The 22,637-nt window shown below is 38.7% G+C and overlaps 2 protein-coding genes across 5 annotated transcripts in view; one reads left to right on the top strand and one right to left on the bottom strand.

Moving 5' to 3' along the window:
• The first annotated feature begins 9,013 nt into the window (after positions 1–9,013).
• LOC135075205 (THO complex subunit 5 homolog) lies at positions 9,014–14,357 on the top strand. Its single transcript, XM_063969573.1, has 5 exons — positions 9,014–9,206; positions 9,573–9,710; positions 12,337–12,627; positions 12,707–13,046; positions 13,134–14,357. The coding sequence occupies exons 1-5, from the start codon at positions 9,111–9,113 to the stop codon at positions 14,339–14,341; spliced, it is 2,073 nt and encodes a 690-aa protein (XP_063825643.1). The 5' UTR covers positions 9,014–9,110; the 3' UTR covers positions 14,342–14,357.
• Positions 14,358–14,483: 126 nt separating this feature from the next.
• The window catches only part of LOC135075204 (serine/threonine-protein kinase unc-51), a 45,204-nt gene continuing 37,050 nt past the window's right edge, over positions 14,484–22,637 (bottom strand). For all 4 annotated transcript variants that reach the window (XM_063969568.1, XM_063969570.1, XM_063969571.1 and 1 more), the window contains 5 exons: positions 21,903–22,020; positions 18,406–18,534; positions 17,083–17,201; positions 16,084–16,222; positions 14,484–15,413 (listed from right to left, as the gene is read on the bottom strand). In XM_063969568.1, coding sequence (XP_063825638.1) covers positions 15,328–15,413; positions 16,084–16,222; positions 17,083–17,201; positions 18,406–18,534; positions 21,903–22,020 — 591 coding nt within the window. In that variant the 3' untranslated portion in view covers positions 14,484–15,327. The remainder of the gene's footprint in view (positions 15,414–16,083; positions 16,223–17,082; positions 17,202–18,405; positions 18,535–21,902; positions 22,021–22,637) is intronic.

Below are 22,637 nucleotides of genomic sequence, written 5' to 3'. Positions count from 1 at the left end.
GTACTTAAGCCCACCATATCGATGACTAGCTACGCCCGCGACTTCGTATAGGTACGCGTGAAAATAGTTTGAATAATATTTCCCGTTTTTGAAACATTTTTCTTTTACTGCTCCCTATTGGCTGTAGCGATGTTAGTTATGTGCCTAAAGCCTTCCTCGATCAAGTAAACAAACAAACTCTTCAGCTTTATCGTATCCTATACAGGATAGAATTTTGTAATGTGACGGAGGGAAAGTACTCTTTTTTTTTTTTTTTTTTTTTTTTTTTTTGGCTCGCACGGCATGTGCATTTGCCACGACAAAGGTAGGGAAACGAAAATGTAGGAAATATCGGAATTTCGGAAATTTAAAAGGATAGGATCAATATAGGTAGGTAGGTAGATGTAATAAGATATTAAAAATATAATACAAAACATATATATGTATAAAGTACAAAAACTAAACCTTTATATCATTTTTAGATAGGTATAAGGAGATACATTTATAAATATCTTGATTGTTTGTGCATAAAAGGGTATTAATACAAGTGGGAAAAGGGACACGGAGGGTTAACAAAGAGGACATAAAAAGTGAGCGATCATACTTCGGACAGGAAAACAGGATGTGATTAATATCACCTACTTCAGAGCCACAATCGCATAAATTACTATCAATGATTTTAAGTCTAGCTAAATGTGCTGGCGTACATGTATGTCCTAACCGCATGCGAATGAGAATAGAGGTGGCTGTCTTATCGAGCGTCGTTCTGAAAAACCAAGGTTTAACCGGGATATTGGGCTGTATACTCTTATAATGCTTTCCTTTAACCAGGTCATTACTATTCCATTCACCTTCCCAAGCTTTACGAAGATAGGATTTAGGAAGGGTAGCTAAATCATGAGAGAAGTTTTTATATGGGAATATATCGCACATCTAGATCTAAACTGAGACAACTCAAAAAAGGGCATTTTTCAGGAGGCGAAAAAAACGTATTACTACATTTTTTGTTAGGGAAGTTATGAAACTCAGTTTTATTTTGGATTATTGATAGGCTGTGAAATGACCCTGTGTATAAACTGGGTCAAAAAATCTATCTTTTTTACCTTTAATCGCAGTTTTTTTAGTTGTTACATTTTAAGGGAATGACTTTGTATAAATAATAAAGTACATTTAGACTTGAATCAGTTTTGTTTGGACATTTTGAGATTTGAGTCCTCCTTTTCCACTCTTAAAATTTTTATATCGTGCCATTTAACTTGATTCCGATTTTCGTCTACAACCAAATTAGTTGCCCACATTTTTTGCAAGATTTTAGTGTCATAAAACTTTTCAAATTTCATCTCTTCCACGTTCTTTGGTCCTCTGTATTTCAAAATTTCAAGATGTGGCTGAGTCCTCTTCCTGCACTATTAAAGTGTTTTCATTGAATGTTTCGATATCCTTAATCATCAATTTAGGAATTGTTTGAGAAAACAGTTCTTTTTTAACACGATTTGGATCAGCATAAGAGATATAAATGAAGATTTCATGACATGGTGAACATGATAGGTGTTTGAGTTTCTTCAGCCACTTTTTCTTAGCATCAGCTGATTGATATGTTTATTTATTATTTATTTACTTATTATAGACCTTTTTTCTACATTATTTTTTATTTCTACATTATAAAGAAGGTTTTATCTCTTGTGCAGACAACAGCATATCAGACTATACACTTGTATTACAACTACATTAGTTACTACAGTGTTTAACTTGAAGTGCCGTCGTCTGTACATTGCCATTCTAACTATCTTTACACTGTTCTCTCAAAATATTTAAAAGAAAACGACCTAGCATATTTTTTTCGGAAAATAAAAAAAATATCCACTGTAATTTTTACTTATCCAACAATAGTAAGTTAACTCAAAACACTCTTCTCAAACACAACAGTTGAACAGTTTGAATAAAACTAACTTTATTTAGAAACAGGCATTATCATACTGTACCTGATTTTAGGTGAAACATGCAAAACTACGCGTTCTGTATAGAAAAACATTGAATTGAAATTTGTTCCAACAAAACTACGCCAACTAGAAATTCACAAGTTGATTCATCAAAACAAACTCAACTCAAAATAGTAACAAAATATAAGTTACTTTATCAAACAAAACTGGAACAAGTCAAAATGATCTGGTTGACTATTGCAGAACAATTCATCAATACTGTTACTACTCAAATTAACTCATTATATATTTTCTGCTTAACTGTAACAAATCTAAATATCCGCGTTTTCGTTTATTTTAATACGTGCACTCTCTGATACTAGCGAAGGTCAACTGACAAAACGCTTGTTTAGGTGGAAGGGGTTGACAAGCGTTGATTCAACAAAAGTAAGTTATCGCCATCTAGCGGCAAATGGATCAAGGCTTTATTAAACCTGTTATGTTGGAAAGATGCGTATGATAACCGAGTATTTGAATACAAGCATAAGTCAAAATTGGCAATTTTTGAGTTGTCTCAGTTTAGATCTAGGTGTGCGATATCTCCACACTGCACTGCTTCATTTGCCATTTTATCTGCTATTTCGTTACCGGGAATATTACTGTGAGATGGGATCCAGGCAAAAATTACCTGGAAACCATTCAGTCGGCACTTGTTAAGTAATATTCTACTATCAATAATTATTGGAAAATTAATATTAGCTTTAAAAGGGAATCTAGCCAAAGCTTGTAATGCACTTTTTGAGTCTGAAAAAATTATGGACTTTTTAAGTTTCATGAGTAATATATATTCTAGCGATTTGAATAAACCAAAGCATTCACCCGTAAATACTGACGTCTCAGGAGGGAACATCTTTTTTTGATTTATTTTGTACTGATAATGAAAAACACCTACGCCCACGTTACCATCAGGTGAATGTTTCGAAGCGTCACAATAAATATGGTGCCAATCATGCCAGCCATTAGATTCTAAAACAAGGTTAAAAGTAGGGAATGCAGAACTACCATATTTTGGAATATCCAAGTCGAAATAAATGTCAGGGGAGAGAATTAGGGATTCATAATTGGAGCAGAACAGAGGCATGTATGCAGATCTATGGCTAGGAGCTTGGAAAGAAATATATTTACGAAAACTTATGACAAGGCACGGTGGAGTTTTATGAGTCCAATAAGGTACAGAGTCTACATATTCCGACAAATCTTGCAACTTAGAATAGAGAGGATGATTAAGAAATTGAAATGCACGAAATAGATATTTATCACTTAAAAATTGCCTTCGAAGACCAAGGGGAGGCTCAACACATTCAATTTGGACTGCATTATTAGGACTAGACCGCATTGCACCAGTGACAATACGAAGGGCTTTAGATTGAACAGTGTCAAGTTTGCGCAAACCCACAATGCTACAAGGTTCCAAAAAGAAAGACCCATAATCTAGAACACTTCGAATAATAGCGTTATACACAAGTTTCAGACTATAAGGATGTGCACCCCACCAAACTCCCGATAAGCATCTTAAGATATTCAAAAGCTTTTCACACCTAGCTAGTATATAGTACAAATGAGGTAAACCAGTTAACTTAGAATCAAGAATTAAACCTAGAAACTTCGCCTCATTATGAACAGGTATAGCCGAATTATCATAATACACAGAAATAGGCGGTGGACATCGCATCCTGGAGAATAGAACTATTGAACTCTTATTTACTGACAGACTTAAGCCATTTTTATCTAGCCATGTCTTTAAAACGTTTAGAGTGGTAGACAAAGACTCACACAAATTTTGAATGTTTGAACCAGTAATATACATAACAAGATCGTCTGCATACTGTAAAATATTAACTTTGTTATGTAAAGATGATTCTAAATCATATGAGTAAATATTAAATAATAAAGGACTTAAAACTGATCCTTGAGGTAAGCCTCGCCAGATTGATCTAGTTCTTGTCGATTCGCCACTTGAAACGTTAATGAATCGCTCAGATAGTATATTCATAATGAAATTTACTAATATTATAGGAACATTAAGCAAAACAAGTTTATTTTTAAGAATAGGTAATAACACATTATCATAAGCTGCTGTTATGTCTAAAAATGCTGCAAGTAGAGATTTATTCATAGAAAATGCTAAGCGGATATCACAGGTGAAAATTCCCAAACTGTCAGAGGTACTCCTGCCTTTTCTGAACCCATATTGAGTATCGCTTAATAACCCTTTGCTCTCAATAAACCACTCCAGCCTATTTTTAATCAAGTGTTCTGCTACTTTAATAAGAACTGATGAGAGAGCAATAGGTCTATATGAGGCGGCATCATCTGAGGGTTTATTAGGCTTCAGGATTGGAATAATGTCCTGGGACTTCCAGGATGGAGGAACAAAGCCATTGATCATTATAGAATTAATAAGGGTTAAGTAGTATAACAGACTGGTATCGCTTAAGTGAGAGAGAAAAGAATACGGAATGCCATCACTACCGGGAGACGAATCTTTTACAGATGAAAGAATACCTTTTAGTTCGTCAAGATCAAATGGGGCTGAAAGACCAGTTCTAAAAGATGAGGGTGAGGTAACAGGAACTATGTTATATAAAGGTGCAGAAGGAGGGGCCAACTTATCTAAAAAGTTTTCTACTACAGGTTCTGGGAGATGAGAAGAAGTGGAATTTTTGAAAGCAGCTCTGAATCTTCTTATATTTGTCCATACCATTGAAGGAGGAGTATTAGGAGAGATCGAAGAACAGAAATTTCGCCAGCCTTCCCACTTTTTACGTTTTAACAATTTACGAGTACTGGTTATGGCTTCAGACAGTAAGTTATAGTTCTCATCTGTAGTGTTCTCACTATATCTTTTCTCAGCCTCTTTTCTTTGTTTAATGGCAGCCGTGCAATCACTATCCCACCATGGGGGAGAAGGGATTTTACTGGAGTGATGGCCTTTCATTGGAAACACCTCCTCTGCAGTCTCCAACAGAAGGGTGGCCAGTGCCTCAGCACACATCGACTGGTTCCTCTCCCCTACTACAGGGAGGGAAGCAATGCTTCGCTCAACTTTCTCCTTATATAATTGCCAGTTAACATTGCCTAACTTAAATTTCATACGGGGTGGGCGCCTAAAAACAGATTTGTTAGGTACAGATGGAAACGTTATGAATATGGGGAAATGATCGCTACCATAAGAAGAAGTAAGTGTAGTCCAAGTCAAAGATGATGCTAAACTAGGTGAACATATAGAAATATCTGGGGCACTCACACCCTCATGAGGTGGAGTTCTACGTGTTGGGAGGCCAGAGTTAAGTATACATAAATTTTCGGAGTCAATTAAATCTAAAATCCTACTGCCATAATAGATTGAATTAGAACTCCCCCATGCCTGGTGCTGAGCATTAAAATCACCAAGTATAATTATGGGTTTAGGAAAACTATGTATTAAATTATCTACTTCATCATAAATTAAGGATGATGGGTGAGGGATATATATAGATACATAAGTAATATTATTTATGCTAACAGCTACAATAGAGAAATCTGCATTATGATGAGGGATTTGTATATTAGAAAAAGAGAGAGAGTCATGTATGAGTAGTGCTACGCCACCATAATTATCAGCTCGGTCTTCTCTAACTGTAGAGAATCCAGAGACTTTAAATAAGGAGTCCGGCCGAAGCCACGTCTCCTGAAGAGCAAATATAGAAGACTTAAACTTATTAATTAAAAACAGTAAATCGCTTTTCTTGTTAGTAATACTACGACAGTTCCACTGTATTATGGACAACTGGTCCATTATTACAGTTAATTACTTCCGAGGTATTCTTATTAGAAGGGGCAACATTGGACGGTGAGGATAAATAATTAGACTGGGACAGGGAATGAAGAAGAGTAATAAGCAGTTCTTTAATTGACATATCGGACAAAGAATCATTTTTACTATCATTTATAAGAATACTTTGGGATGGTGAAAATGGAGAATTAAAGTCTTTAATCAGGGCCTCATGACTGGCCCGATCATATCCTTTGTTAAATTTGGGGGGATCTTTTGGTTTTAAAAATATGGTCTTTTTGTATGAACTACTGGTACTCATGTTGTTTTTATTAAATCCAATATTCCTTTTATTTGGGCTCGGTGGAGGTGGAGAAGTTAATACATCAGCATAAGATTTAGTAGCCGGAGGGTGTAATTTCATTGCTTCAGCATAAGTCAAACATTCTTTTGCCATACTTTCCTTAATATTTCGCTGCCTCAGAAACTCTGGACACTTTTTGCTGGTAGCAAAATGCGAACCAGAACATAAACAACACACAAGGTCATCTTCATGTACAGAACAGTTATCCCCGGAATGACTTTGACCACACCTGAAGCAACGAGGAGTCGACCTACATTGACTTTTGATGTGACCATACCTGCAGCACTGAAAGCATTGAATGGTGGGGAATATGTACAACTCCACCGGTAAAGAAGTGAAGCACATAAATATTCTTTTGGGTAGGACTTGTCCATCAAAGGTAACAACTACTGTTTCAATTGGTACAAATTCTGATTTACCATTGTTTACATTCTTCCTTTTTAAACGCCTTACTTTCAGAATGCTGCCACATCCAATTGGAACAGACATGTTCTCAATAATTTCCTCATCGGACCAATCTAAGGGTACCCCTCGGACAACCCCCATACGAGTAACATTAGTAACCGGGATGAAAAGAGTTAATAACTTGTTGGTCAAAAATGCATTGGCAGCTTCATGAGTTGAGAAAGCAATAGACAATCTATTCCTACCAATTTTTTTCAGGCTTCCATTGATAACATTATGGATTGAATTCTTTTTTAAAAAATGGCCAAATGACACAGGGTGTAGAGTAGCGTTATCATTTGGAGAAGTTATCTCTTTTTGCACGTGTATTATGTATGGAGACAGATCCGACGCTAGATATGACTGCCTACCAACAGGTTGTCGTAAAGGATTCTCTTCAGAAGCACTAGCTGAATTTGGTACTGAAGGGTTGATATTCAAGGTAGAATTCAAAGCTGATTTAGCATTTAAAAGTAACTTGTCCGATGAATTTTCGCATTGACAATCGTTTTCATTTATTACGCCTTGTTTACTATGGTGTCCCCTTTTTTTATTACAATGTTTACAGAGTTTGCGAGGAGCATGAGTCCGTTTTCGTTTACTGTTAACATTGCATTCAGAACCGTCCGTATCCACAAAAGAGCTTTCGCTTACCAAGTTTACATTATCAGACGAGATAGTAACAAAGTTAGAAGCCTGGGGGATGCCTCCCCCAGGATCATCAGAGACGTCCATCGGACCAATTTAGAAAAGAACAACTTACCAGTTGCCCGATGAAATAGTACACAAATTATAAAATAAATACAACAATACACTTAAAACAAATACACTACACTACTTTACTGATCCTATTTAGTTATTAATTATAACAAAAAATAATAAAACCATAGAAAGACGTCTACACCGCCCGACGTTTCCCGCGCTTTTCCGAAAGTACTCTTAATACTGTCTGAAGATAGAAAATTTTACTCAAAGAAAACATTCCTTTATTTTTGAAAAGAAAGAGAACTGCATTCAAAGATTTTAGAAAATTAACCACCATACTATACAATTTTCTGTAAATAATAAAAATAATTTAAGATTAAAATTTCATCGTTTTCCTTTCATTTGATTTATCAAGTTTGTTAGAGAGATTTCATCCTTATACTTAACCCTAACGATCGATGCAATAAAAATACAGGGTGTAATTTTTAACAAATTTTAGTTGGTTCGATTCCCGGGTGTGGCAAGCAAATTTTTAGAAATATTTGAATGCAGTTTTATTTCTTTTCCTTAAATATTAAGGAATGTTTCCTTAGAGTAAAATTTTCTATCTTCAGTACAGTATTAAGAGTACTTTCCCTCCAGGAGGCATTACAAAATTCCAGCCTGTAGATTGAAATACCTTGTATTAGAGGTACTTACTTAGCTAATACATATTCTGTGCTGCTGATACAGACTATTGTTTGTTAGGTGTAGTCGAAACTGTATCACAGCTTAAAAGTAACGCGCTCTGTACTGTCTGTATCTATGTTCGCCTAAACTGCTGAACCAATTTTGATGAATTTTGGTAGAGGTGACCTTAATATGTAGGCCAGACCTAAGGAGAACCAGAATAGGTTGAATATTCATTTGAGTTAAGAACATAAGAGTCAAAATATTTATCTAAGTTATTAATTATTACCCGACTGCGCGACGCAAAGGAGTGGTAATGTGTTTAATTTCAATATGATGTAAAGGCCATTTGAGGAATGACTAGTGAATCAACACTCTTTCCATACTTGATAAGCCTTTAAAAGAGGCAGTGGAAATATAGTTCCCACTTTATTTTGAGCCTTATATTCGCTTGTCTTAAAAGCGATCTACAAACCACAATCAATCAAATAAATGTTTGCCTACTGTAGGTAGGTATCATCTATGAGAATAATTAAAAGTACTACAAGAAATAAAAAAAGACCTCAACCACAGAATAATAATAAGTACTCCTCAACCCGGATTCGAACCCGAACGGTATTTTGTTTTTTTTTTTACAGCTAAATCATTAACTCTTTTTTTTAAATATTAGTTATGGCTTCGGCGTTCTTTTCCGACAGCCTAAAATAGTATCCAGCGAGCGGGTAGGTACAAAAAAAGGGGTTGTATTTCAACAGTCCTGAGTTATATTTTATTTCTCATTTTGCTATTCTTCGTTAAGAACGGTCTACCTATATTCCATCACATAATCACAAAGTAAAAAGTTTAGAAACAAAGAGAAAAGCTTCCGGCGTAAAAAATCCATTATTTATTGATTGGGTGTGATAGTTTAGTACTCGTTCTTGAACTTCTATTTTTGATATAGCATTATCTTAGGGATTGGATTGTGATTCTCCTATGGACTCTCCCGAAGTCTCGATGACAAACCAAAAACAGATTACGGATTTTTTGGCTAAACAGACTTATTCCAATGTCGTCGTAACCGTAAATCTGCTACATTAAAAATAAGTACTGTCATGTAAGTCATGTTGACACATTCTTGCATTCTTGTCTTGTCCGGTTTTTGTTTGTGCCATTCGGCTTTATTTCGGAAATTTCGGAATTCTAATTGATTTGATTCTTAATTGTCTCGTTCATCATGGGTAAAGAAGATGTCGTAAAAAAGCGCAGGAAATTAACTTCAAATTCTTCTGCTAGTGAGAGTAGTAAACCAGGACCAACTGATGTGTATAAGGTTAGAATTTGCGATCATCAAACTGACTTTCGTTTGCTGGTTGCAGCCTTTGCTTTGATAACTAGCTTTTGCCCGCGGCTTCACCCGCGTGAACTTTAGTTTGTCACATATCGTCAAATTATCATAACACATAGGGTATGTGTTCGTTCTCCTATGGGTGCGTTCTGGCCATGTATAGAACGGAAAAACGCTGTGTTATTCTGGGCTTACAATAATACTGAAAAGTTTCATCAAAATCCGTTCAGCAGTTTTTGCGTGAAGAAGTAACAAACATCCGAACTTTCGCGTTTATAATATTAGTATGATAATCTTAGATTACAAATTTAAACCTTTACATAATAATGCATTTCAAGTGTCTTGTTTTAGCGTGTAGTGGAATTCGAGGAAGCAGAGGCACAGTTGCGGCCTGCCGAGAAGGATGCACAGTTATTTAAAAAGATATGTCAGGAAATCAGACAAATATTTGCTGATATTGCAGAATTAAAAAATAAGGACACAGAGGAGGTAATTAGTGTAACATGCCAGATATCGATAGTGGAAGTATCAATTAATGTAAGGGACATTCTGGCCAAAATGAGTTATATATACCAACGCATTCAGAATTTTCGGCTCTATCGATTGGTATACTTGAAATGTTGATATCTTTAAAAAAATGTCCCTTACCTTAAACATTTTTAGTCGTCTGAATACGACTTTTGGGGAAACAAATGATTTAAAGGACGTAAATTCCTTTTAATAATACAATTCAGCCCTTACCCTAAACTGTTGGTTTTAACTTTTGAACTCATTGAACCTTACTTCATTTAAAACTTTTTGATTTATTATAATTAGGCCCTTACGTTAATATGCATATAGGATATCAATTACTTTTTTTGGTGGTGATATGCATTTAATGCCTCCCACTCCTACTACACTAATGAACACTAACTTGTCTTGTTTCTATCTTTTTTCTGTTCATTTTTACGCAGTTGGGTATTTGACCGAGGGGCTGAAGGCTCTTCAGAAGCTGTTCAATTCCGTCATCCTCGAAGGAAAAACGCCTACGGTATGGCACAGAAGTGTGGTGACACTCTTCTTCAAAAAAGGCGACAAAACCTTGTTGAAGAATTATAGACCCATCTCACTTCCGAGCCATGTCTACAAGCTGTTTTCGAGAGTCATTACGAATCGTCTCGCTCGTAAGCTCGATGACTTCAAGCCTCTCAATCTCTCAATCGCTTTAGTACACCACATACATACGCCACGGCAGATTATACAGAAGACCGAGGAGTATAGTCAGTCACTTTGCCTGGCGTTTGTGGACTATGAGAAAGCTTCGATCGAGACCTGGGCAGTACCTACTACAGTTTCTCCAACGGTGTCAAATTGACTACCTATATCGATACATCGACATGTTGAAAGGCTTGTACGAAAACGCCACAATGTCGTTCCGTCTCCAGGATCAAGACTCGAAACCAGTTGCAGCAGCAGACAGGGGGAACTGAAAACTCCGAAACTGTTTCTGGACTGGAACGGATTCGGCATAAATATCAACGGTGAGTAAATAACCCACCTTCGATTCGCAAACGATATCATAGCCATGGCTGAGACCGTGGAAGATCTAGGCACAATGCACAATGGCCTGAGTCGAGCCTCTCAACAAGGGGGTCTTAAAATGAAACATGGACAAGACAAAATCATGTCAAATGTCCGTGTTGCACCCACTCCTCTAAAGGTTGGATACTCTACACTCGGCAGTTGTTGACACTTATAATATACCTAGTACAAACAGTCCAGTTAGGCTGGTTATAGTGTCACGCGGACCGTCCAGTGTGGATCCGCTTCACACAGCCGATCTGTAAACTTCGAGGAAACGTTTTAGAGTAATGCGGTCCGCTGGAATCGCTCGCTCTCTATCAGTTCATACAGATTGGCTGTGCGGAGCGATCCGCACTGACGGTCTGCGTGACACTAAAACCAGCCTTAGGTAGGTCTAACTTCGAGGAAGAGGTCAATCGTCGAATCCAACTCGGCTGGCAACGTTCAGGAAGCTTCGTGATATTCTCACGTCTGAAATATCGCACTGTCTCAAGACAAAAGTCTTTGATAACTTATGGATCTGAGACGTGGTCGCTTACTGTGGGCCTCATAAGAAGACTCAAGGTCAAAGGCGATGGAGCGTGCTATGCTCGTAGTGATTGAACCAGAAATGACGTGATCCGCAGGAGAACCAAAGTGACTGACATAGTCCGCAGAATCGCTAAAATCAAGTGGCAGTGGATGGAGCTCGTAGCTTGCAAAGCTGATGGCCGCTGGGGCAGAAAAATTCTTGAGTGGCGACCACGAGCTGGAAGACGTAATGTGCTGCAGACCCCCACTAGGTCGACCGACGATCTGGTGAAGGTTGTAGGAGGTGTCTGGATGCGGGCGGCGCAGGACCGGTTGTTGTGGAAATCCTTGGGGGAAGACCTTTGTCCAGCAGTGGACGTCATTCGGCTAAAACGAACGAACGATGATTGAAAAAAAAAAACCTAACTGCGTAAAAATGAACAGAAAAAGATAGAAACAAGACAACTTGTTCACAAATGAAGACGTAGGCATCATCAGTGACTAAATGTTTTGTTGGTGATGTGTATTTGATGCCTCCAACTGCATTTGTGAACACTAAGTTGTCTTGTTTCTATATCTTCTCTTCGTTTTGTTAATGAATACTCGAATGCAACCTCTACTTACATCAGGTTTCAATGTTAAAATTGTCAAGTTACAATAATATTACTGTCGTGTTTATTCTTAAATGTACCTTACAACATACATGACATTCCATACTGTGAAATTTCAACATTGTAAGGTACAGTCAAGCTCATTTTTTTAATGTAAGGGACATGCTATCTTTTAAACTACCCATTTTTCGAAAATTTGGCGTTTATATTATGAAAGAACAGAAAATTCTAAGAAACTTTGCCATAGAAACTATTTAAATCGTAACATCACATAAAAAGATATTGAGGTATAAAGAAAAAAAAAATCGTTTTTTGGCTCTCCTGAAAAGTCGTGTTTTGTCCCTTACAGTAATTGATATTTCCACTATCGATATGTACTTACCTATTAATTTGTTGTTTTTTTTATGTAATCTTGTTTTGTTTCATTTAAGGCTAAGGAAAAAATCAATATCAAGCGAGTCGAAGCCTCATTGCATTTGGTTGCTCTGAAGAAATTAAATCGCTTGGAAAAAGTTCGGACAAGAGCAGGCCGTGATGCATTACACAAAGAAAAGCAAAGAGTGGATTCTACACACCTTCATTTGCAGAACCTCTTGTATGAAGCTGACCACCTCAATAAAGAAGTCACTAAATGTCTCCAATTTAAATCAAAAGATGAAGAAATAGAACTTGTGCCACTTGAAGATTTTTACAAGGATGCTCCAGCTGAAGTATCTCGCCCTGTAAGGTTATTTTGACCACAAGATTGTAATTTTTGTTATGGTGACTCTGGTAATAAATTTTTATCATGATTTCTTACAGGAGATTACAAAATCAGATGAACATCAACTCCAGCTCGCAAGACTTGAATGGGAACTGCGTCAGCGCCGTGAGCTGTCTGGTGCATGCAGTGAGCTTGTTGCATCTAAAGAAAGAGTTGCAGCTGCCATTGCTGCTGCACGATCCAGGCTTGATGCTCTATCGCCTCATCTTCGAGATGTACTCAAAGCAACCAAGCCACTGCAAGAGTGTTTAGCTCTCAGATTAGATGAGAAAAGGGATGAAGCTAGATTAGCCTCCTTACTTCCGCCTCCATTATTTTTACTGTATGCCAATTCTAGTGCATATTCTGATGCCCTTGGCGCCAAAACAGTTACAGTTGGTAAGTAAGTTAAAATTGAAAATTTAAGCCCAATATTAGAGCCATTGCACATTATATTTAACATGAGAATTTGTTTCTAATTTTCAGCTATTACTGGAGATGAAGATGAAGCAAGAAGATTGGAACAGCAAAATAATGTTGATAGCGAATTAGTTGCATCTAATGATTCTGACTCAGACCAAGAGAATAATGATGAAGATCAAAGAGAGAAAAAGAAGCGTCATCACAGGTCTTCAAAAATATCCAAAGAAGAGAAGGCAGAAGCTAAAAAGAAAGAAATATTTAGAAGACATCCATTGCATGTGCAAGTATCAGTTATTGTGCAAGATGGCACAGCTTTGAACTTAATATTCTCACACCTTTTAAATTTGAAAATTATTGTAGTGAAGTTTACAGTTACTCTCTCAAAACCAGTTACTGGTGTATCTGCTGCTGATGTTTTGAACGGACATTGTATTTTAAATGAACTCTATCCATCTGACACTGGTGACGATTCTCCACATCCAGCAACTGCATATCTCCTCAAAGCTGCTGGAATAACTGAAGAATTTCAGTATTTCATTCCAGAAGTTGGGCGTCCATACATATGGGCGCAGAGAATGTGTGGTTTGGATTTTATGGCTACCTTAACAGATGATCAAAAAAGCATGAAAGTTGTACAACCTTGTCCTTCTTTGAGTGTAACTACTGTTGAAAACTTCATTTTGACATTGAAGAAACGGTTGAAATCTAGAGTGGAACTAATGAAAGAGTTGCAAGACCTAGAATCTGGTAAGATATTGCCTGCTAAAGGAACCTCTTGGCCTATAAGGTTATCTGGATCATTAACACAATGGCAATCTGTAGGGTGGCCAGAATACACTCAATCGCCATCTACTGCATTTTTAATTTCTGAGGGTTTAGTAAACAGCAATGATATGCTTTACAGAGCAATAATCACAAGACAGTCTGCCAAATTAGTAGCATTAGTTGCACTGAGAAGTGATTATCCAAAGAAAGCTCCCATTTTTTCACTAACTCTTCATTGGAATGGCACTCACCATGCTGGAATTAATGACGATATAAGAGACATTGAAAGAGTGATAAACACAGATTGGGGAACTAAAGATGAAAAACTGCATACTTTATCTACACAGATGACCAAACTGTTGACGTACCTTGATATTTTACTGGAAACTACAGGCTCATCAGAATTTCCACCTGACAAAGTGATGTTTAACCCAGTAAGAGGTAGAAATAGAGTTAAGCCATATAAGTATGTAAACCAAGGGACTGGTGTGTTTGTTCAGTTTTAAATAAAACTTGTCCTGATTTGTCGTGTTTTTTTGCATCTAGTATGCACCTAGTAACAAATTTTGTTTTGCAATATTAGAAAATTTAAATAATATGCCAATTTCATGATGTTAAAAATAAGTATTTATTAAACAAAACAAAAAATTTATAATACAACAGTCTTTATTCTTATTTCAATAAAGCATTGGACATTATTTAAGGGGGTGGAAATACATAATAATAATCACAATTTGTCAAAATGAGAAAATAATGACTTGAGGAGGACAAGTAATATTAATAATACACACGGTCAGTTTTTTCGAAATAATTCTGCTTATGTCTAAAAAATGCTCTTTGTTATGTTATTGGTCGTTAATGAGATCTCTATAGCATAACTTCATAATTTTCATTTCACATAATCCACTACAGATAGTAATAATAAAATGGTTAATTTACCTATGAGACTTATTTGGAAACAATACTACCATTCTACATTTTTTTTATTTTTTTGTTGGTATGTTTTATTTCTAACATGATGACTGAAAAGATATATTTTACAAGATACTGAAAATTTGTTGTACAAGGCCTAACTTCCAAATAGATACTTGTACTACATTTCAAACCTTATAAATACATACAACCATTTATTCAATAGGGATGCAAGACACACATCTAGTCTATATTGTAATAATTTCGAAGCGATTACTGAATCTTCCGCAGCGTTAAAATGTTTATCTAGTTGACTAATATTCTACAACTTACATGAACTGTTTGCACTGTACTGCACATAAAAAAATATAATTCACTATTGCAATCTCTGGTAATCTTCATTCATTTCTAAACAATTTGTATACAATGATTTATTAATTGATATAATTCACTTACTCCTTTTATACATTTTTTATAATATTATATTGTCCCTCACTGATTCAGTTTTTGAGAACAAAATAAAATCACTTCTCATATTGCGTGAGTGTGCTTAAGTCTATGTGGCTGGCTGTGTATTGCATTATGAGATCCCGGCCTCGAGCTTCACATCCATGATTTTGCGCGGCCCCTTGAGGCAATTGAGCCGCCTTTGTACTGCGTCTCGATCTGGAAACAAATTAAACGTAAACTGATATATCAGCATAATAAGTAATAAAAAATGTCAGAGTAATGCATCAAAAGAAAAGTTCCTGACGCCTGTAATAGTAAAGTTACTGATAGGATCCAGATCAAAATCTAGTAGTCGTCGAGATGTAAATGCGTGGGGTGAAAGGTGATCGAGTTTCTTATGCTGCTTTTCAACACTGAAACTTACTAACTTCTATTTATTGTTCTACTAGCTTTTGCCCACGGCTTCACCCGCGTGAAATTACGTTTGTCACAGATCGTCATAAATTATAGCCTATATGTTATTTTGGGTTATAAACAATAATACCTTAGTCATCAAAATCCGTTCAGTAGTTTTTGCGTGAAAGAGTAACAAACATCCACGGGACATCCAAACTTTCGCATTTATAATATTAGTAGGATTGGATTGATGCAGTGGCAGGGTTAAAGTTACACTGGGATGGGTCTATTTGCAGTGTATCATCATCATCATTTCAGCCATAGGACGTCCACTGCTGAACATAGGACTCCCCCAATGCTTTCCATGTTGATCGATTGGTAGCGGTCTGCGTCCAGCGCTTCCCTGCTACCTTTACGATGTCGTCGGTCCACCTTGTAGGTGGACGTCTCACGCTGCGTTTTCCGTGTATAAACAGGTCGAATGACTTACACTTGGAGAGCGTGGTGCGGTGGTGCGGGTGCAGCGGGTGGCGCTGCACCAGCGAGTGCAGCAGCACCTGCGCCGACACGTAGCGCCGCTCGCACTCCTTCACGTCGCCGAACAGCTCCTCGATGGCCGCCATCTGACACTGCGCACAGGGAAGAAGACAAGAGCGTTACAACCACTTCGCTTCTTCATGAGCACAACATTAGGATTGTAAGGCCCGCCATACATGGGCAGCTCGAGCAGTTAGCCAATGATAAACATAAACGAACCGCTCGAGCAGTTGCAACTGATTCGAGCGGTTCGTGTATGTGCGTCCATAGAACTCTGCAGTTCACTGTGCAGTCGCAGCTTGAAGCTGTCGACCTTGACTGCTTCAAGCGGTCCGTGTATTGTCGGCCTAAGAGATATAGGACTCTAATGCCCGTTTTCATCATCAATCCGTAATTTTAAGTAACCCATATAAAAGCAAAATTCCTGTTATGTGTTACCTACCTACCAATAGGGGTCACTTAAAAATTAGTGATTGATGGTGAAAATGGGTATAATGCCCACATAACACAACAGGCATTTTGTTTTCATAGGGGTCACTTAAAAATTAGGGATTGATGGTGAAAACGGGCATGACACAGTTAAATCGGACGGATAGCTCTAACGTGTCCTTTTATAGGTTTTTCATCATGAAATCTCATCTTTTTCAGACAGTCTAGGTGACAACCCTAATAGCAGGATAAACGGTCGTAGGCGTCTGACATAATCGGACCGACACAATGGCTTAAAAATGTCCTTTTGACGTGTTTCAGCACGAAATCTCATCTTTTTAAGACAACGAAGTGAACCCAACTCTGGTGCGGGTGTTTAAAACAGATAGATAATTTAACAAGTTGAGTTATTATTTATAGATCTGGAAATTATTTATCGAAAAGCTACTAATTTGCAACTCTAGAGGTGGATCTTATCAACTTATCACACTGTTATTTTATGTATAATTTGCACAAATCTTACCAGTTCAATGGCGTGCTCGTAAAGAATTTTATCACAGACGGCAGGGGTGACGCCCGCTTCATGGAGCCTTCTCGATTCGTTGACGATGCATTTGTATTTGCCGTTCATCACTGACACAACTGCAAATAAAAAGAAACATTCATTCATACATAACAGCACAGTATCTAGATGTGACAATAATATAACTTTTTACAACGACAGTCATAAGAATTTGTGAGTTTAATGAATCGATTCTGAAACATCCAAGTGACAAAAGCCAGAACTAATAAACCCTGTATAGATAGTAGCGTCCTTCTGTAAATGTCTTAATTATATGGTTGTCCCCTCCTGACAATGTCATAGCTGGGACGGTTCAGTGTTGTACAACTGTAAGTTGGTGATTGAGTGAGTGGGTGAGTGATTATGGGCCCTCGCCAACGGCGACTTTTTGTAGCGGTGCAGTCGCGCTGCTGTAGCGCGTTAGTATCGCGTTGGCATCACTTCTGTAGTGCGTTGCAAATGCGACTAACGCGCGTTAGTAGCCGTGGGCGAGGGCCCTAAGTAATTGAGTGAAGGATATTAGTGATTAACTGCACCAGCAGCCCCAGCCTGGATCCCTATGCTACTGACCGTTGCGCACTTGCGGCGTGGGCTGCAGCGTGCGGCTGCGGTAGTGCGCGCGCCTGCATGGCCTGCACCAGCAGCCCCAGCCTGGATCCCTATGCTACTGACCGTTGCGCACTTGCGGCGTGGGCTGCAGCGTGCGGCTGCGGTAGTGCGCGCGCCTGCATGGCCTGCACCAGCAGCCCCAGCCTGGATCCCTATGCTACTGACCGTTGCGCACTTGCGGCGTGGGCTGCAGCGTGCGGCTGCGGTAGTGCGCGCGCCTGCATGGCCTGCACCAGCAGCCCCAGCCTGGATCCCTATGCTACTGACCGTTGCGCACTTGCGGCGTGGGCTGCAGCGTGCGGCTGCGGTAGTGCGCGCGCCTGCATGGCCTGCACCAGCAGCCCCAGCCTGGATCCCTATGCTACTGACCGTTGCGCACTTGCGGCGTGGGCTGCAGCGTGCGGCTGCGGTAGTGCGCGCGCCTGCATGGCCTGCACCAGCAGCCCCAGCCTGGATCCCTATGCTACTGACCGTTGCGCACTTGCGGCGTGGGCTGCAGCGTGCGGCTGCGGTAGTGCGCGCGCCTGCATGGCCTGCACCAGCAGCCCCAGCCTGGATCCCTATGCTACTGACCGTTGCGCACTTGCGGCGTGGGCTGCAGCGTGCGGCTGCGGTAGTGCGCGCGCCTGCATGGCCTGCACCAGCAGCCCCAGCCTGGATCCCTGTGCTACTGACCGTTGCGCACTTGCGGCGTGGGCTGCAGCGTGCGGCTGCGGTAGTGCGCGGCGGCGAGGCGCAGGCCGGCCGCCAGCGCCTGCATGGCCTGCACCAGCAGCCCCAGGCGAACGCTCTCGTTGCAGCGCTCTGCAGCAACACATAAATAAAAATAAATTAATTTGGACATTTTATAACGCAATATCTAGGATCTGATGTATGCTGCTGACAGCGCCACTCTTGTGGTGGAGTTTTGGGCTGACACTGTATAGGTTTGTTGTCGACACGAAAAGAAGAAGAATAAAACTTATCTTACGGGTACTAGGATATAGTAGCTGTATAGTAGTGCGTACAAATTATAAATAGATAGAAAACACTTCAAACAACACTGTATCTTCAACTTGGTACATTTAATAACTCTACCTTTCTTTGTCTAGAAAACATATAGGTCATAAGAGTGGAGTGCCGAAAGTTTTCCCATACTAAGGCTTGATTTCCTTTTAGGCTGACATCAGTGACCGACGTCAGCGGCGCGCACGATTACACACTAGTTCTATGTAATCATCTGCCGCTGACGACGGCGTTGCAGTGCGGTGATTCATAGAACATTGTGTTTATTCATACGCTCGACCGATGTACGCGACCGACGTCAGCGTAGGAGGAAATCAAGCCTAAGAGTAGGCGCACACCATTGATTTTTAGTTGGCCGATAGTTGTGCCCGATTTTAATTTGTATGAAGAATCGGCCAAATCGAATCGGCGTAGTGTGCGCACTCCCATACATGCCCATACTGATCAACTGTCCGACTAAACTATCGGCCGACGAAAAATCAACGGTGTGCGCCTACTCTTACTACCCACGCTCTATTTGCAGTCATTTCCATGGCGCAATGGATGCTAGTTTCATAATAGTATTCGTTCAATATAATGATGGCGTAAAACTAAACATCAGCATAAACAGCGACTTTGACGTAAGAACGCGCTGGGCGAGGGCGGACGGCAATTTGGCAAGCTCTTTATTTGTAAGTTTTTTCAGTTACCGCTCTATAAGTCGATAACGTAGTGGTGACAGTCAATCATCATGCTAGTCTTTAGTGCGTCATTTCAAGAATGATGATGTGTGTGCCGCCTATACTAATGTCACAAAGTTTTTTTTTTTCAATATGCTTTCAAATGGACCTTAGTAATGTTTAAAAGCCCTACCTGGAGTCATGGAGCTTTAAGTCAAGACACCACCACTCGGTGCACAATGACGTGAATGAATGACTAGGAATTGTATTAAACGCATACGATTCTGTCGCGGTCTAACCCTTAATCGGATAAGCCATAGTCTTTTTCACCTAAGATGATCCGTATGACGTTTCGAGTTTGAAAGATTTAGAGATGTCACATAACTAAACCATAGCGATTTATCTATCGATTTTTTTCGAAGAGTTAGTAAAACCTACTTTTAGAGAAATATTTTGTATAGGTGTTATTTAACAAAAACATGTTTTTTTTAATTACAAATATTATTGTAACAATTTTTTATTGATAATATTCAAATTTCATGGTTCGTGTTCAAAAAAACGATTCCCAAAAAGTATTGGTTCTGTTTCTTTAAATTAAAAACTATTAATTTATTTTCAATGCGTTTATTAAAGTCAATAATCGAAAAATATAGTTGATTTTTGTGATGTTTTTAATAACTAAGTATTCACTGCAATCGATTAATGAACCGCGGAAATAATCGATTTTATTATACAAGAAATACCCCAGCACTAAATCTATTCCGTTTCACACATTGCGTACATTAAATAAAAAATATTTTTACATCGTATTTAATTAAAATATAATCAATAGACTCAGATTTTACTATATATTTCAAGACAAGTAGTTAATTTTTTTTTATTATATTGCTAATAAAATACAAATATTTTTTCAAAAATATTCTGCATATGTAGTATGCGTAATGTGGATAACCTTGAAGTGTCATACGGATCATCTTACGTGAAAAAGACTATAGTTAAAATATTTCATTGTTTTTGATCTTTAGCATGAGGCAACAAAGTTCTTTAATTATGGTACTGTAAAATTACCATTGAGCGATTGAGGGTTAATATGTAACATGAATGGTATGTAATATGCTCATTGCTCATGTTAGCGAAGAATATCCTACTTCCTACTATCCTACTAATTTTATCAATGCGAAAGTTTGGATTGTGATGTTTGTTACTCTTTCACGCAAAAACTACTGAACGGATTTTGATGAAACTTTACAGTAGGTATTATTGTTTATAACCTAGAATAACATATAGGCTATAATTTATGACGATCTGTGACAAACTAAATATCACGCGGGTGAAGCCGCTGGCAAAAGCTAGTTGTGTTCGTTCGTTCGTTTCAGCCGAAAGACGTCCACTGCTGGAGAAAGGCCTCCCCCAAGGATTTCCACAAAGACCGGTCCTGCGCCGCTCGCATCCAGGTGTGTAATCTATACTTATAATAAATCTGTAGAGAGGTCAATTCTGTACATGAAATATATTTTCAAAATAACTATCAGGGGGTGATTAGTGATCGATACTGATGCCAAAAATGCAATCAGTAAAATTTTTGTCTGTCTGTCTGTCCGTCTGTATGTTCCTTATAGAAACAAAAACTACTCGACGGATTTTAACGAAACATGGTACAATTATTCTTCATACTCCTGGGCAGGTTATAGTATACTTAGGAATTCCCACGGGAACAGGAATTAGCGGGAAAATCCTTTTGTATGAAAAATCTAAACCGCTTAAGTTAGAAGCTTGAAATTTGGCATGCAGGTACCTTAGTAAACTTAAAGCTTAGTTACAACAGGATATTGCAAAATTCCCACGGGAACGGGAGTTAGCGGGAAAAAACATTTGTATGAAAAAATCTAAACCGCGTAAGATAGATGAAGGGGGTAAAACGGGATCCACGCGTACGAAGTCGCGGGCGGCCGCTAGTAATACCAGGCCTGTTCATCTCCGCGAGTTTACATCGAAAACAAAACACGCACGATTGCCCCCTACAAGAGTACTATTCGACAAGGCCTCACATACGAGCGAACATTGACTCACGCACGCGTATTCTTGTGTATGATGGAAAAAAATAAAGAAAATGGTGTACTAAATACTGTGCAGTATTTAACTGCCTAAATAATAATAAAAACACAGAATGTACTTTTTTAAGTTGCCTCAAGACACTGAGAGGTAAATAAGTAGTTAATATAATTCATGATAATTCATGCTAAATCATGTATTTCCTCCGCCATTTTCTGCAGATTGGCACCTCACGTCACATCATTTTACCGAAGTCAGCCCTATAGCTTCGGCGCAGTACCGATCACCGACGTTTGTCAACAAAACTTCTGACAAACTTGCTTGACTCTTGAGACAAGCTAAATTACACCATATTGTTAATGACATTGAGCATACATTTTTTTAAATACCTTCGCGAAGTAAAACTTCTGTACGTAGTACTTATTATTATTCTGTGGTAATACATAATATGCTGACCGTCGGAGGCGTCCATGAGCGCGGCGATGGGCGCGCCGCACGACACGGCCAGGTCGGCCAGCAGCTCGGCCAGCATCAGCACGAAGTTCAGCTGCGAGAACACCTTGCTGTGCTCCTCCTGCGACATAAAATACTTTTTAGCATTTCATCAAGAGATAACAATTATTTTTACTAATTAATCACATGTAAAGATTATCTTGATACATGCGTCTTACGTTGTTACTGAATTACGCAACAGAGATTGTAGGGCTTTAGATAGGTACATGTAAATCACGCATAATCACAAGTATTAAGACTGTCGACAACATACAGAACCTTATTATATTTTTAAAGCTTGCCATTGGTGTCAGCGTCTTAGGCTACAAACAACGTAAGCGGCAGCATTGTAGCCGGCCTAAAGTGTCAGCGACATTGCCAGCGAGGGATGTGAGCGCCGGTATTATTACTAGCCTACAGCATCAGCGCCACTGGCTACGAACCGCATACGCAGCGGCATTCTGGCATATCAGCGACAAATGGCGGCCAGCGCCCCGATTGCGCTAATTTGTAATGTCTCCAATTCGTTTGCGTTTCATCTCCTGTGTACACTCCAGTCACACTCCATTTTCATTCCAGCTAATGTGAAATTCGGAATCGCGGTAAAATTCACGCGTAAACAAAGACTAAATAATGTATTTAATCACTTTTCATTAAAATTCCGAGCACCTTAGTTTTAAACTAAACACAGCAAATGTT

This window comes from Ostrinia nubilalis, chromosome 10 (genome assembly GCF_963855985.1).
Source record: "Ostrinia nubilalis chromosome 10, ilOstNubi1.1, whole genome shotgun sequence".
Classification (NCBI taxonomy): Eukaryota; Metazoa; Arthropoda; class Insecta; order Lepidoptera; family Crambidae; genus Ostrinia; species Ostrinia nubilalis.
The sequence above is the reverse complement of the archived record's forward strand: the minus strand, read 5'-3'. Positions and strand labels throughout refer to the sequence as shown.